This window comes from Cetorhinus maximus, chromosome 16 (assembly GCF_964194155.1).
Source record: "Cetorhinus maximus chromosome 16, sCetMax3.hap1.1, whole genome shotgun sequence".
Lineage (NCBI taxonomy): Eukaryota > Metazoa > Chordata > Chondrichthyes > Lamniformes > Cetorhinidae > Cetorhinus > Cetorhinus maximus.
Window position 1 is genome coordinate 63,852,338 of NC_135894.1, and position 17,068 is coordinate 63,869,405.

General features: G+C 43.8%; 1 protein-coding gene across 1 annotated transcript in view; it reads right to left on the reverse strand.

Moving 5' to 3' along the window:
• Positions 1-17,068, reverse strand: part of cnksr2a (connector enhancer of kinase suppressor of Ras 2a) — a 579,431-nt gene that overhangs the window by 72,026 nt on the left and 490,337 nt on the right. Inside the window, exons 18-19 of the mRNA XM_078559925.1 lie at positions 14,715-14,788; positions 4,462-4,533 (exon numbers count right to left, since the gene is read on the reverse strand). Of these exons, the coding sequence (XP_078416051.1) occupies positions 4,462-4,533; positions 14,715-14,788 (146 nt within the window). The remainder of the gene's footprint in view (positions 1-4,461; positions 4,534-14,714; positions 14,789-17,068) is intronic.

The window sequence follows — 17,068 nt, forward strand, 5'->3', positions numbered from 1 at the left end:
TGCTTGACCCTACAACCACCCTCCCCGTTCCCCCACTCCCCCGCCCCCCAACTTCTCCCCCCAAATCAGTGGAGCGTAGAAATAGCATTTACCTTGCTGCATACAACAAAAAATTATACATGCAGTTGGATTAATTCTTCAAGTACCAAATCTACTTTCCAGTTCAAATTCTCCTAACTCTAAATTGATATGTTGAAAATGTTAACTGCTGGGGTCCTGATTATAATAAAGCAAAATAGCAGAAAGATGTACAGCTCCCAAAATAGACTCTAAGTCTTGTGACAGATTAAATGATGCTGTCACATTATTTCATTTTGCATGAAAAATTTAACTGCAGTCCTCAAAGTGATTATTCCTAACTAGGTACTATAATAATTACCTTTCTTTTATACTGAAATCGCTGGTAAGCATTTAGTGTGATAAAGATTTCAGATAAGAATGAAATACTTGTCTAGTTACACCCAAAGTATTCATTACTATCACCTACATATCTTTCAAATGTACAATTTCACATTCTCCAAAATCATGTATACTATATTATTAACATAAAGACTTCACACACTCTGAAATATGTATTCTGAATTCCTCAGATAGGCTGCCTTTCACTGGTGCTCCAAGTTTTCTTTTAAAGTACTTTGACTACTTATTTGGAGCAACAAACTGAGGTTGAAAAATCAGTGTCAATGCTAACTCAAAAAGATAATGGGCAGAATTTTCCAAGATCATTGGAGATGGGTTCCAGAGGCGGTGGTGCGGGGGACAGTCCTGGGAATTGAAATCAGGCTGGGATCCCAATGTGAACCTGCCGTCTTCTGGCTTTCTCCTGGGTGACATTGGATGCAATTGAAGAATATCCTTATATCTGTCGGTAAGTAATTAAGAAGTGCTTCAGGTAGTTAAGAAACCAATTATGTTGTGCTTTATTCCTGAATCCTGGATTTCCCAGCCATGGAATCTGTTTCCCGGTGTGTCCAACTCATCAGTGTCCTGAAGGTGAGTAGGCAGCAGGAAGAGCTTCCTCAGTGAAACTGATGAGCTGGGAAGGCTTTGATCAGTTACACTGAAGAGCTCCAAACATTGAGAGATTGCTGTTCAAAGCACTTCTTCTCTCAGACAGTGCTTTCACTGTTTTACTGTATAATGAACCTAAGAAGAAAAAAACGAGACAAAAAAATAACCTTTCAGATCGAAGTTTGGGCCTTGGAGTTTGGGAACTACAGTTCCCAGCAGGCCCCGGTGGCCTCTGCGTATGCGCCAGCCTTGGAATGGCCGCACATACACAGTTGGTGCATTTTTTTCCAGGCTGGTAAACAGCCCTGTGTATATAAAATATATTTTTAGATGGAAGCTGTTCCTGCCTGCCTGCACAGAAGGGAAAGAGGAGGAAGAAAGTGAAACAGCATGAAAAGAAGGTTAGGTGACCTTCTGTAGCTCCACACAGGAACGCAATTCCACAGAAAGTGCCAGAAGGAGCAGAACAGGAGCTGCACGGGGCAGGTCCCAAAGTAAAGAAGAAAGTCCCAAAACCAAGGAGTGGGACAAAAAGAGGTTTGAAGAAGACAGTCAATTCAAGGGACAATAACAGGAATCTGAAACAGGTCCTGTTAAGTGAAACTGAAAGTAAGAAGCAGAAGAAATGATTCTGAATGTAAGAGACAGAGCTCGAGGGAGCAGACTTCAAGCAAAGTGGGCTTGAGAGAAGCCAGAAGATTTGAGGAGGCAGACAAAGGTTTTTGACTCCTTACAACAGGCCTTTGGAGCAGTGGTGTTCTGCTTGGCACGGCTGAAATCTGAGAGAGTGCATGTGGAAGGTGAAGCTCAAATGCACAAAGAGATCCAGGGGAAGGATCAAGGAAGGACTGAAACCCTGGAAGTGGATCTTTGTTGGAGATGTCTAGGGGTAAGTATCATTTGGGAGAGAGTTCCAAGGTGAGTTCTTCGAATGTGAAGATTGGAAACCTTCATGAGAAAGACAGGGTTTTAGTGACACCAGTTGGCTCACAATGTGACAAGCGTCTGGCGGGGGGCGGGAGGGTGTTGATGAGAAATCCATATAAACTTGATTTTGGAGTGTGGTGTCCGACCAAAGTTTGCCTATTAATTTACATGGACTGCATACTTACCGTGAACATTAGAGTTATAAAATAGATTTTGTAAAGTTATCTTTACGAATTTGTATATATTTGTAAAGGTATCGTTGGAGTGAAGGAGTAGTGTAATATAGTTAATCTTTTCTTGTTTAATAAATGTTTTGTTCTATTGTTAAAAGTACACTAGTGGACTCCTGTGAATGTGTTCAGTGACTGCCCCTCCACAGTTTCTAAACTAAAAAATAAAAGTTAGGGTCTATCAGGTCTGGGATCTGACTTGTCCAGCATTAACATCAGCTGGGACCGTAACAACAGGTGATTGCCAATTTCTTCAAAGTCACTTCATCTGTCTAGCACTTCACTCACATTCAGCTGCACTTCCCAGCCTTTTATATGGCAACAGAGTAGTTAATGGAGCTCCACTTTTGCTGAGGAGGAATAGCAGAGGCCACACGATCACCAACTGCTCCAGCATCAGTAGGAGCATCACCAACAGCAGCACCAGCTGCCTTCTTCTCAGTCACACATTCCTCCACCGGGCAGGTGGGATAGGCACCAAGATCCAACTGGAAGGAGGTGTGACCCCCAAAACAAGGTCTACAGGCAGAGGTTCAGCTCTCATGACATGTCTGAGCACTCATGGATGTTCTTTGCTGATATTTGCAGACTCCTGAGACAAGACCTCCTTCCCAGTGGGACTGGTGGGTGCTCATTACTAATGGCTGATAAGGTGCCTGAAACTGGAGGGCCAGATCTCCCCTCCACCCTGGGTCTCTGCCTCTTATCAAGTTCTGTGTGCTTTTCTCCTGCAAGGAGAGAAAGCAGAGAGGTGTGAGTGGTTGTGATGGCTTGTGTGGAGAGAAGGGAAGGACACCGTTTGTGGAGAGTGACTGTGAGACTTGGTTGTGAGAGGACAATAAACTGAGGGTGAGTGAAAGTGTTGGCTATTCAAATGGGTAGGTGAGGTGCCTGCAGAGAGAGAAATGATTGGAGTTGCAAAGTACGTTGTTCTGTGTAGTGCTGTACAAGAGAATGCTGTGATAGTCAGAGTGTGGAGCTTGACATTTGAAAGTGTTGCACCACTCACCTTTCTTGCCCTCCTGAGGTCCTAAATCCTCTTGATGCACTGTTTCCAAGTTGGAGGGACCACACTTCAGCTGATGACTTCCACAGCCACTTCCTTCCATGCCTGCTTGAATAGAGAGGTTGTCCTCTTCCACCTGTCCTTGGGAAAGATCACCTCACTGCAGCCCCTCAGACCCACAGCTGTACCTCCAGGTAAGAGTGATTATAACATTGTTCAGTTTATCTGGTGAAAATACTGCAGTTATCGCAGCTTCTCCTGACAGATCAGACAGAAGGCTCCAGAAAGCTGTTGTATTGATAACTAAAAGACCTGGTCTTTAAAATTAAAGGAGACATTCTGTTTAACTACAAATAGGTTTCTGAGAGAAGTGCAATCCGCACAATTTATAAAAGGCATGTTAGTATTAACATAATTTGCCCAATACAAGTGTTGGATGGTAAAACCATAGCCGCATGTGTCCCTTGACATGGTGGAGACAACAACAAGACAACAATGGAGATGTTTATAATATAGCCAGGCTGCCTATAATAAATCCTCCATTCATGAGTTGAAATCCAGCAATCTGAATATCTGTCTAATAAGTTGGAAGTTTTAAGTCACACATTCTGAGCTGGGATATGGGGCAGAGGCTGTTAACAGAATCATAGTAGCAACTGCATGTATTGCATCACTGCCTTATTAGTTGCTGTTGTGCTTGAAACTTGTGTGTCAATTTTTGGAAGATATTTGGAAAAGCAGGCATTTGGGAAAGTCGAAGCTGACCAGCTCAAAGTTTGCATGCAGCAATTGCCGCTGCCATTCTCTCTTCCACATTAGCAGCCTTGACTGTTCACCTCGTGGGAGGTGTACATGGTGGTGACTGCAATCATTTCACTGCAAACTCTTCTTGTATTTGTTCCTGCTGAATACTTCATATTTGCATTTAACTGTAATTAAATACTTTGGTGATAGTAGTTTCTGAAAACTCTGATCTGTACTTGTGATCTCCCAGATTGCAATAACGCAATGGTATAAACATTTACAGGAATTATTAGGGTATTGTGCTCCCACTTGCTGAATCTGTGTGTAATTGTGAAACTACACTTTTTATTTAATCTAGTAAACAGATGATTTCAAATAGGGTGATGGTCAACTTTTGTCATTTTTGGGAATCTGCTGAGAGAGGAGTAAATGATTCAGTAAACTCTTGTAACACTTGTAACAGCCGTAAATACAAGTTATTGAAGATTGACCCAAATTGCCTCTGGAGCTGATGTGAATTATTTTGTTGTATTTTGTACATACCTGTTCATATCATCCATATTATCTGCTGCAAAGTAGAAGCTTTTGATCTTAGGATGGCATGCTTTGAATGCACTGTTAAAGAGAGAGATGCACACATTAAAAACCACAAACTCTCATATGTTATTTCTATATACAAATATTTCAATACTCTCAGTTTTTGAAAATATTTCATTAAAGATTGATATTAAATGATTCTCTCTGCTGGATAACTATATTTTTCTCTTTGTGCCCCAGGTCTAAAGAGGCAGAGGGGAAATGGTCAGTATTCCCCACTGTTATCCATTAAGCTTACTGGAATGCAAGGGTGGGGATGGAATAGGGTTTGCTATCTTGCCCCCATAGTCAAATAGCCTGCTGACTCTGTCTAACCCACATGTTAAAATGATCCACAGGTTATAAGATTTACAGGAAGAAAATGATATCTGGTAGAAGGGGAGAAGTAGCCTTGCTGATTAAAGAAAGAAAGAAAGACTTGGATTTATACAGCACTTATCACGACCATGAGACATCTCAAAGTACTTTACAGCCAAAAGGTACCTTTTGAAGTTTTGTCACTGTTGTAATGCAGGAAACGCAACAGCCAATTTGCACACAACAAACTCCCACAAACAGCAATGTGATAATGATCAGATCTGTTTTTGGGTGTGAATTGAGGGATAAATATTGGCTAGGATATTGAGGAGGACTACCCTGCTCTTCTTTGAAATAGTGTCATGGATTCTTTTACACTTACCTGAGTAGGCAGACACGTAATCATTTTAATGTGTAATTGAAAAGATGGCACCCCTGACAGTACAGTGCTCCCTCAGTACTGCGCTGGAATGTCAGCCTGGATCAAGTCCTGGATTGGGACTTGAACTCAGTGCTTTGTGCTGTAGAGGTGGGAGTGCCACCAACTGAACAACAGTTGATATTAAGGATGAAATTACTTCTATGTTAAAAGGGGCTACAATGAGAGGCAAACAGACAGTTGAGCCTTATGAGTAGAATTAAGAAATAGAAAAGGACTAAGTTGTGGGAGTTGTGTATATCCCCCCTGATAGCAGCTGTGAGGTGGCAGAATGTATGAATGCAGAGATTAGACAAGCCTGTAGTAAAGGCAGAGTAGATTTAATGGGGGATTTTAACTTCTATATAAATTGAGATGAGCAGATGAGATTGTCAGAAAAGCAGCAAATATCTTGTGTGATCAGGATAGTCTCTGTAATAATATGTCCTAGAACCAATAAGAAGGCAGGCCATATTAGATTTAATAATGAGCAATAGCCCAGATTAAGTTGGCAGCCTAACAGTGCATGAACATTTATCTGACAGCGATTATAATATGATTGAGTTCAATGCTATGTTCGAAAGGGAAAAATGCATAATAGCTACTAAGTTTCTAGAATTAGGTAAGGGGGACTTCAGTGGAATAGGATAGAATCTATCCACAGTAGATTGGGCAAATCTATATTTAATGTGACGCAGAATCAGTTCATACCCCTAATGAACAAAAACTCTACTTACCAAAAATACCATAAACCAGTAAGGAGTAAAAACTAAAAGAAAAAGCATGCAAGAGTGTAAAAAATAGCATAGATTCCAGCAGATAGGTCAGGCACACAGAACAGTAAGGAGTAATGAAGCAGATAGTAAGAACTACAATAAAGAGTGTATGAAAAGAAACATACAAGCAACATCAAAAATCAACACAAAATATTTATATTTGGAGAAAGAGTAGTTAAGAGTAATGTGGGCCCCTTAAAAACATACAATAGTTATATTATAAATGAAAATAAGGTAATGGTAGACATGTGAAATAATTATTTTGTCTCGGTAACTGCAGTTGAAGAAGTGGATAATATGCGAACATCCTAAGGAAACGAATATTGAATCAGGGTTGGAGGCTCTTCAAAATTAACATAAGCAAGTTAACAGCAATGAATAGAATAATGGCTCTGAAGAATGACACATGACCAGGACTAGATGATTTCCATCCCAGGGTTTTAAAGGAAATAGATAAGAACATTATAGATGGCCAAACTAAAATCTTTCAAAGTTCTTTCAATTAAGAAATCCTTCCTTTAGGCTGGAAAATTGCACATCACTCCACTATTCAAGAAAGTCGAGAGAGGGAAAGCACAGTATTATAATCCAGTTAACATAACATTCGTTGTCAGGAAATTACTAGATCCTATAGTTAAGGATGGAGTGACTGAACACCTTGATCGTGTTTAACTGAAGAGAGCCAGCACATGACTCTCACAGCTCACTGAATCTTTTGAAGAGGTGACTAAAGCAGTGGAATGGGTATTATTTGTATGGATTTGCATTTGATAAAATGCCTAATAAGAAACTGCTAGCTAAAGAAGAAGCTTATGGAACTGATGGAAAATTATTGACCTGGCTACGAGATTGGTTGTATGGCAGGGAACAGGGAGTAGGGATAATGGGTAGGTACTCTAACTGGCAGGATGTAAATAGTGACACCTCTAAGAGGCCCATCTTTGGCCTTAGCTATTCACTCTGTTTAATGACCTAAGTGTTGGGATACAGAGCCACATTGCTAGGTTTGCCAATGACACAAAGGTAGGCAGCACTGTAAACAGTGTGGATGGAAGCATTAAAATACAAAGAAATATTAAGGGATTAAGTGACTAGCCCAAACTGTGGCAAATAGATTTGAATATAGGCAAATGTGAGATCATCCACTTTTGACATAAAAAAGATAGAGCAGAGTATTTTCTCGATGTGGAAAAGCTTGAAGCAGTGAAGATCCAAAGAGATTTAGGGGTCCATGTACACAGATCATTAAAATGTCACGGACAGGTAAAAAAAACAAAAGTGGCTTAAGGACAGTTTACAAGGGGCTATTTCCAGAGGACAGTTTACAAGGAGTTATAAGTCATAGTGCAGCTATACAAAGCCTTGACTAGACCAAACTTGAAGTACTGAGTTCAGCTCTGGGCACCGTATCTTAGGAAGGATATATTGGCCTGGGAACTTAGGTTTTCTAGAATGATACCTGGATCTCCAATGGTTAATTTATGAGAAGAGATTACACAAACCAGAGCTGTATTCTGTGGAATTTAGAAGATTAAAGTGTGATTTGATGGAAGTTTTCAAGATACAATGGGCACTCACAGGTTAGATAGAGATAAACTATTTCTGCTAGTTAGAGAGTCTAAGGTTAGGGGCCTTGGACTAAAAATTAGAGACAGACCTTTCAGGAGTGAAGTTAGGAAAGTCCTCTGAAGTGCAGAGGGTGCTATAAATTTGGAACTCTCTTTCACAAATGGCAGTTGATACTAGGTCAATTGAGAATTTAAAATCGGAGATAAACAGTATTTTGTTAACTAAAGGCTTTATGGGATATGGGGCAAAGACAGGATATATGAAGTTAGATCACGGATCTTATTAAATGGCACAAGCAACTCGAGGGGCTAAGTGACACACTCTTGTTCCTAGGGTCACTTGTATAAACTGTTAAAATTAATATCATAGCACCATAACTATGTTATACATTGGGTAGAATACCTGTTAGAGTCTGTTATGAACCAATAAAACATCAAGGAGGTCAGATGATGTAAATAAAATCAAGGGCAGAATTTTTCGTCCGGTGGGCGGGCATGTGCCCAACCCAATTAGGAGTAAAATAGCATGCAATGACATTGGGCAAGTGTCCCGATGTCATTCCGCACTCACGCGATGTTTCCCTCAACGGGTGTGCGCGGGTGCCAGAGCAGCACCTGCCATTAATTAACAGGCCACTTAAGGCCCTTAAAAGTCCAATTGACTGTGATTTTACCTTGTCCATGCGATTTTCTGCTCAGTCACACGGGCAAAATGGGCAGGCAGCCAGCCGACATTTTCATAAACCTCATCCCCATTACCAGGGGTAAAAAGGGTCAGCAGCATTGCCCGTGTGAGCAGTGAGCAGTTTTGGAGATAGTTTGCTGCTGGTTGCTTATTGGTACTTGGCAGCTTCATCTCTGTTCGGGGTTTCATTCATAGCATTTGCAGGTCTCATTTCAGGACTCATTGCTGTCTGCCATGCCCCAGGAGGATTCAGACCATCTGGACCCTTCCAGGTATCAGTCAGCCTTCTTTTACCCTGGTAATGGGGATTATGGTCTCCGCTGGTGGCACCTGCTCTGAGGAGGAAGAGAGGGGCAGAAGGGGGAGGAGGCCACGTGTCCCAGTGCAGCTTCCAGGGGAGGGACCTGTGGGAGGAGAGGCAGAAGCAGAGGCAAAAGGGACGCAGGGCCAGCAGGTAGTCCAAGGTGGAAGGGGCTGCAGAAGACACCACTATCCTGCTGCCAGGGCTTACAGGCGGCGATGCAGCTACCTCAGTATGTCTGAGGTGCAATGCCGAAGGAGGCTCCACCTCTCAAGGGAGACCGTGACCCTCCATTTGCCAGGTGACTGGGCCTGAGATCAGCTCTGACACTGTGGGTGGACACCCCATGCCAGTGGCCCTGAAAGTCACAGTGGCCCTCAACCTCTATGCCTTTGGCTCTTTCCAGGGCTCAGTGGGGGATCTTTGTGCAGTCTCCCAATCAGATGTCCACAGTTGTCTCAAATTGGCGACAGAAGCTCTGTTCAGGTGGATTCTGACCTTTATTGTTTACCGTACGGACGAGGCTAGCCAGGCTGAACGAGCCAGAGGCTTTGCAGCGATTGCTGGGTTCCCCCGCGTCCAGAGTGCCATCGACAGCACACATGTGGCCAACCAGGCGTCAGCGGGTCAGCCGGGTGCCTTCATCAACAGGAAGGGATTTCACTCCATGAACATCTAGAGAGTGTATTACCACAGCATGCAGATTCTGCAATTCTGTGCAAGGTACCGTGGCAGCTCCCATGACGCATCCAAAGACACAGGTGCCGAGGCTCTTCAGCGCTCCAGCTCGACTGGATGGATGGCTGTGGGGTGACCAGGGCTATTCATTGAAGAGTTGGCTCATGATACCTCTCTGCCACCCAAGAACAGAGGCAGAGAAGTGTTACAATATGAGTCATGCCTCCACAAGGATGATGGTAGAGAGGACCATTGGTCTTCTCAAGATGCGCTTCTGATGCCTGGACTGTTCAGGGGGAGCACTACAATACCACCCAGATTGGGTGTCACTGATCGTGGTTGCATGCTGCGCTCTCCACAATCTGGCACTGGCAAGGGGGACCTACTGGAGGAAGGGGATCTTGACATAGCTGCACAGGCCACAGAGGATGACTCCAGTAGTGAATACAAAGAAGAGGATGGTGAGGAGAATGCTGAAGGCATAGAGCCAGGGACGCCTTGATCCATCGCTCCTTCAACTAGGTTACCAAAGTTCAGCTTCAAACGCATGCCAGGGCTGCCTCCTCCATCCCAGATGTCTGAAAGGGCCCTTTCATTTGAACACAAAAAACACTCAGTGCCTATGTAATAACGTTCAGAGCCACTTCCGTCCAGCATTACATACTGGCATAGCCTGCACCAATAAAATAAAAAGGTGAAGCATACACAGGCCATGACAACAAAAACAAAATTTATCTCATTGTGACAATTCCAAACTATTTACATAAATGTTTCTGGTCTTCAATCCCAGACCAGCATTGATAAAGTAAACAGAAATGAACATAAAATCACCCGTGACCTATCTGTCTTGTGCTTATGGTGCCTTTAACTTACGTTTGCGAGTGCTACGTTTAGGTGCTCCCCCTCGCTGTCACCGGCATTGGAGACGGCCTGCTGACTCTGTTGTCTTGTTGACCTTGCTGACCTTGGTGGTCGTACTCTGGCCAGTAGAACATGTGCTGGCCCCGCCTGGGAGGGAGTGGCCAGTGCCACGCCTGGCATCACCCCAGTCGCTACAGCCTCATCAGATGCCATGGTCACTGGTGCAGGGGCAGAGGAGCTGCTGCTGTCATCCAGAGTGCCCTGCATGGAGCCTCCAGAGATGACAGGCAACTTGTGTGTTAACGTGAGGTCACTGTGAATCTCCCTGCTCACCTTTGATAGACAGGCACCTAGCTGGGATACTGGGTGCCTCATCCATCTCCTGCACTGACAGTGACCACCTTAGGTCAGTGCCTGTGTGAGGGCTTGTAGGTCTGAGCGCAACCCCAGGAACCCCTCATTCTGTCCCTGGAGTTACCTCTCCACGAGAGTCGCCACTCTCTCAATGGAGGAGGCAGTGCACTCACCCATGACGGTCAACGCAGTGCTTATGCTCCACATGGACTCCTCCATCACGGAGACGATGGCATGCAGACCCTCATGGATCTCCACCAGATCCTCCCGCAAACCCCGCTGGACATCCAGCATCTGCCGCCTAATGGACAACTCCAGAGGCTCATCACTGAGCATCGTCATGGTCCCCAGCAGTCCTCTGACTGCCATCATCCTGGGCACTCTCTGCCTCCGCCTGCGCCTCAAGCGAATGTGAAGTGCCCTCACCAATGTGCACCAAGATACTAGCCACCGAACTAATGCCCACTGAGGTGCTGGTATCTGCGCTGGTGCCTGTTTCAGAGAGCGGGTGTGACGCAGGTGAAAATGATGCCCAGCGGTCCTCCAGTGTCAGGGGCGGTCCTTCCGAGTCTGCAGATTGAACACCTGCTGGCGAACCTAAAAGGGAGAAGAAGGAGGTGTCATTAATTAAAGTCATCACACTGTCACTGTGCATGCCAGGTACTCTGGTGAGACAATGGAGATCTGCCATCGTCCTCCAATGATCAGTGGGGACTCCAGGTTCGAGGCTCACATCAATGAAGTGACTGCACTAGAATGGTTGCATAATCTGAAAGTCTCACCTCTGTGCTCTGCACTCTTACCTTCATCTGGCACCCGCGCCTCTCCATGACCGGTTGCACGGGGAGCGTGCCGGCTCTCCAGCTCCACGGCGTCCTGCCAGAACTGGGAGAGCGGCAGCAGGTTAAGAGGGCCTCCACCTGTATGTGCCCTCTCAGCTTAGTTATGGATCGTCTTCTCCTGAAAGGACAGAGGAGCATTGATTAGTCCACTCTCTACCTGCAGCGCCATTGCAGTCTGGCCAGCTGAGGAACACCTCCCAGGTCACATCCGAGTTGTGGCCCTCGAGCCGCAAACCACTCAGTCCAAGCAGCGAGGGCTCACCCCCTTGGCCAGCTACAGTATCATTGACAGTTGGCACTCAGACTCCATGCGGGGATGGCCAGACCTTAACACTTCTGCACACTGACCCATGCCAACACGGTACTCACGCTTCATGACCACAGCAGGTCAGTGAAGCGCTTCCGGCACTGGACCCAGGTGCACTGCACCACATCATGGCTGCCACCTCCTCCCATGCCCTCTTTGTGAGGTGCGGTGGCCTCCTCCTCCTATCCCTGGGGGAAGGGTGTCCCTCCTGGCAGCCACCTCCCCCATGAGGACAGCGTGGCAATCATCAGAAAAGCGGGGGGCCAAGTGCCTACCCGACCCGCCTGGCGTTTGCAGCCGCACTGGCGTCCATCATTAGAACGACAGACAGAAGTCCTTCCCTTGCAGCCTTTCTGGGGCTGCCTGAGCTGTTTTTAAACCAGCCGCCAGGTCACCATTGGACTCGGCAGCCGACAGGCCGCCGCCGTTCCCGCTCGGCCCTTCCTGGCCAGGGCGGGGCCACATTTCACGATGGTTGGGCCTTAATTGACCCGCCAGTGTGAAATCCCGATTGCCGGTGGCGGTCAGTTTCGCAGCAGCCCCTGTGCCCGCCCAAGGGGAAAATCCTGCCCCATAAATATTGATATCATCATCTGAGCTCTTTGGAATTTCTACACTTGAAGCAACCTCCATTCAATTTTAGCTTATATTTAATGACTGCCATAGATGGGTGGCATGCTTCTGCAGTCAAATCTTAAAAATGATCAAACTGCATGATTAGTATATCTCATGACTCATTTTACTATATTATGGGAGAAAGGCTCAAACTGTTGACTTTTCATTTAAAAGAAATGGAAAAGCTGGGATTGGGTCATGAGAAAAACTAAAGGCTTGCATTGATTTAATCTCATCACATCTCTCAAAAATATCTCAACACGCTTCATAGAAAATGAACTGCTTTGAACTGCAGCTCCTGCTCCCATGACTGAAAATGGATGCACAGCAAGAACCCAGAAGCAGCAATAAAACAAGTGACCAGTCAACCTGATTTTGCCAGTTATGATTGAAGGAGAAATGTTAGCCAGGACGTTGGAAAATTCCCTGCTCTTCAAGTGGTGCCATGGATGCTTTACTATGCAACTGAACCAGAACATGCGATTGGGCCTTGGTTTGAACTCTCATTTGAAGTATAGCACCGTTAAAATGCAGCACTTTTTTGCTATTGCACTATCAGCCAACATTACAGCTGCTTTTATAATGGTTAGGTGCCCACACAAGTGCTGTCAGCTTCCAGTAGCCAGGCCTGTTTATTTTAAATCAGATCTCCCATGCAACTAGATCAACATAGTAAATCCAGCACGTTCATTTTATAGTTCACTTAGTTCTGTGAAGCCTTCATATTGGGAGCTACTAGCGCACTATAAACAGCTTATATGATCAAATACTGAATGTTGGCCCCATGACCTCCTAACTCAAAACATGAGTCGACCAACCAAGCAAAGCCGACAAACTAATCTGATAGTGCCAAACAAAAAATAAGAAGCGTGAACAAAATACAAACATCAGCTAAAGCCTAAGTCTTTTTTTCAGAGTTTTTCTTTAGATTGATTTTTGGTCTCTTTACATTATATTAAAAAATATTTTTAGTGCATTATACGATACATATTATGGGCCAGGCATTCAAATTAACAGAAATGCTGCACGCATTGCGTGCTCACCTTTCCGCGCACTTTCAGCAGGGAGTTCTGATCCTGTTTGAAACTATAAACCTCAAGCAGCAATCCAAGAGAAAATTGGTGAAGAGAAGCAGCGGAGAAGACACGCCCCCCTTTTATGACATCAGCTGGTGTATTCAGGTCAGGGGTGGGTGGATGTGTGAGTGAGTGGAATGAGTGAGGTTAGTAAATCAGGTGAGTGAGGTGAGTGAGTGAATGAGTGGGTGGGTGGATGAGTGAGTGAGAGTGAGTAAATGGGTAGGTGGATGAGTGCGTGAGTGAATGAGTGAGTGGGTGAGTGAATGAGTGAGTGAGTGAATGGGTGGGTGGGTGAGTGGTTGAGGAATGGGAATGGATAGTTGGGTTGGGAGGTGTAGGTAGTCAGGTCAGGGTGGTGTGGGTGGTCGTGTCAGGTCAATATGGTTGGGGTCGGGTTGGGGAGGTGGTATGTGCGGTAGGTAGGGGAGTTGGGTTGCGCTGTTTATCATTGAGTTACACCAGAAATTAAACAGAGTGTAACAATTCCAGGATAAGTATCAGTAAGTAGCGCATACCTCGTCCAAGTCTCCGACACTGAGATCAGTGTAAGAGACATTCATGGAGGATCCTGGGCAGTGTAAATCGGAAGTTAAACTTCTCATGCAATTACGGTGCATTTGTACATGTCAGAACTTCCCCAGGGTCCTGGCTTAAGCTCAGTACTGCGCCGCTCCTGAGACTGGAAGATCTGCCTTTATATTGCCTTAAAAAGTAATCTGCGGCACAATAATATACTTTAGAATGTCAGACTTGTTTTCATCATTACAATTTGGTATTTCAGATGATCTAAAATCTGGCAATACACTTTTATTAGTTATTAAAGTGGACTGGATTAGTGCAGAACACTATCAATTTTGGAGTGTGACTGTATTTGCTGATGAAAAGCAATGTATATTAGTGCCCATCAATTGTGTTTGAGCCTGCTAGTTCATATAAGATAATATTTTTTTTTCTTTGTTTGTACTTATGTGCATGTAACCCAATAGACTAGAATAACAGCAGAAAACACAGAAGGAAGTAGTGGTGGTGGTGGTTTGGTTGCAGGGGGAGGGAAGGGGTGCGCGAGTGGAGAACCCATGTACAGGAAATTCTGACCACATTGAGAATTCTATATCAGGGAGGGAGAGGGGAGGCAAACATTGAGTGAAGGAGCAAAGATAGTGACCAGGAGGGAAGAGGATACTGAGAGCAGGAGGAAGTCTTAATTTACTTTTTAAAGCAAAAATATTCATCGATTAATCATTTGTGAAACTCAAAGAATGTATGCAGTTATTAAGCTCGTAGTGTGAAATGAACTTCAGGAGATACATTAACCAACATTAATTACTCGCTGAATAGTAAATCATATTGAATTCATTTCCCCTCTATAAAGTCAAGGATGAGAGTGATTATCAGAACATCACTGCTGTAATACTTACTACTTTTTCCGACATTCACTTGCTCTATCAATTTTGAACTCAGATAGGCAGATAAATCCCTCGGCCTTCTCATCCTGAGGAAAACATAAAGAACTTGTTGAACATTTTTTTGTTGCATAATTTTTCATTTCTGTATTAACAGCTCAAATGTTCAATGTGTTAAGCATCTATTTTTGAAAAATCTTTTTTGCAATGCTGTTACTGCGTTGAGTCCAACTGTTTGAACATGTGGGATGAATCGCAAGGAAAATACACAATTTTAGTTTGAAAGTTAGGCGCTCCTAATCGGCTTTTAGACTTACTGGGATATAATTTTATCAATTTGCTAAGGTTAGCAGAAGAACTGATCAGGAATAAAACTGATTTTCTTGTTGACAAATGGCAAAAAAATAAGCAATGGTCTTTTTTTTAATGCAGGTGTTGGTTAGCCTGCTGTGTGTTTTCAGCATTTCCTGTTCCTGTTTCCAATTTCTAGTATTTAGAGTTTTTCTAGTTAAATTCCAGATTTTGCAACATTTAACCCCAATGCAATATGCCACAATTGATAAATGTGCCAAATTTATTCATGTTTTACCATACTGAGAGAAATGAGGTAAAAAACGAGAGCGTTAAACATGTAGAGCCAGATTTTCTTGACTCCATCCGTGTTCGAACAGAGGTCGGCTGGATGTAAAAATGATAGGTGGGACCCGATTCCAGGATTCCTGTCCCCATTCCCATCGGGTGGGATTTTTATGGTCTCGGGATAAGGGTACAGGTAGGGAGCCTGCATGCAGCAATCCTGCCTACCCCATTGTGGGGTGGACATTTTAGACCTCCTGCTATTTCCAGGGAGTTGGTCCTATTTTGGTAGGAGACATGGTTCATGGCATCTCAGAGGAGTCATGAACCAAGAGAAGAAGTCTAGTCTGGAGTCAGGAACCTTTTAAAGAAGCTGACAACTTTACATGTGATAATTTAATTACGTTATATGTTAAATATGTTTTTAATAAACTGATTAATAATAGTGCTTTGTCTAGAAAAAAATACGTGACCATTAAATTGACCAGCACTGTGTAATTGTTCAGATGCATTAGATTACTTTATCCAGTGAATACCATGCTCTTCTGCATTCAACAGCATTGAAATTCAGATTTTAATCTGCCAATTTCCCCCTGAGATTTAATTTTTTTCTTCGATTGATGATTCAGCCATCTGTTCAGCCTTTGAAGTAGTATAGCAGATGTCCATGTGTTCCAGTACTTCAAAAGGCTTCAATGTATTCACCTCCAGAGGCTTTGTTGACAGAGCTGTGCAATGGAATCCCATTATGAATGTTGGCTGAGCTACAAATACAACTAATGCATTCAGGTCTGCAGGGGTTGTTGATACTGCTGTTAAGGGGACTGTGAGCTTTGTTTTGATTGACAGTTTTATGAGCAGTCAATAGGATTAAGGTTTTGTGAATGACTGTTTATTCTGATGTTTTGATATTTTGATACCCAGTTCCATGGATATCTGAATGAATTTTCAATGTTAGGGCACATGAGTTATGTCCACAGCGGAGACTGGGTGAGTGGACATAAAGGGTATGCAGGTGGAATGGTGGTATGAAGGGGGCTTGTGAGTATGGAGGGGCATGGGGTACGAGGGAACATGGGGGATGTGAGGAAGTATGGGGGTATGGAGGGGGCATTGGGGTGGATGGGGATGAGGGGTGAGGGCTAGGGTGTCAAATACTCATGTACAGAATTAGCTGATGTCTGAGTGAATGGAGGCAGATCATCTAACCTGCCCACCCTGGCATCCATCCGCTTCTGTTCCCACCTCTGGCCTGCTTTGGGAGGTGGCAGTTCGGACTCCAGGCCATCCCTACCACCTTACATGAAAATAGTGTGTGTGGACATTGCTGAGCAAGCGGTGGGATCTTGATGTCAGGGAATGGCTCGACTTGGGATTCCTGCCTCGAGGATGATAATCCAGGCTGTAGTTTAGCTTTCATGTTAATCATTGAATTGCATCATAAGGATTGAAAATGCAACAATTTAAGTTTCAACTTAAGTCCTCTTTGAATCAAGATTTAACTGATAAAATAAATAAACTTACTGTGCCATTTGTGATAGACTACATACACGCACAAACTTTTTCTACCATTTTGATATAAAGTTTTGTTGTAGCAAACTATAGCAGAAACATTAGCAAAATAAGTTATGTGGGAAGTGTACTGGAAAATTATAAAATGTCAATCAGTGCTTCAATATTTATAAAATTTATATAAGAGATTTTTTTCAAATTCTCAGTACTTATCTGAAGCAAACAAATATTGGAGCTCTGCAAGCATTAATTACATTGTAAAAGAGATATAAATTATATAG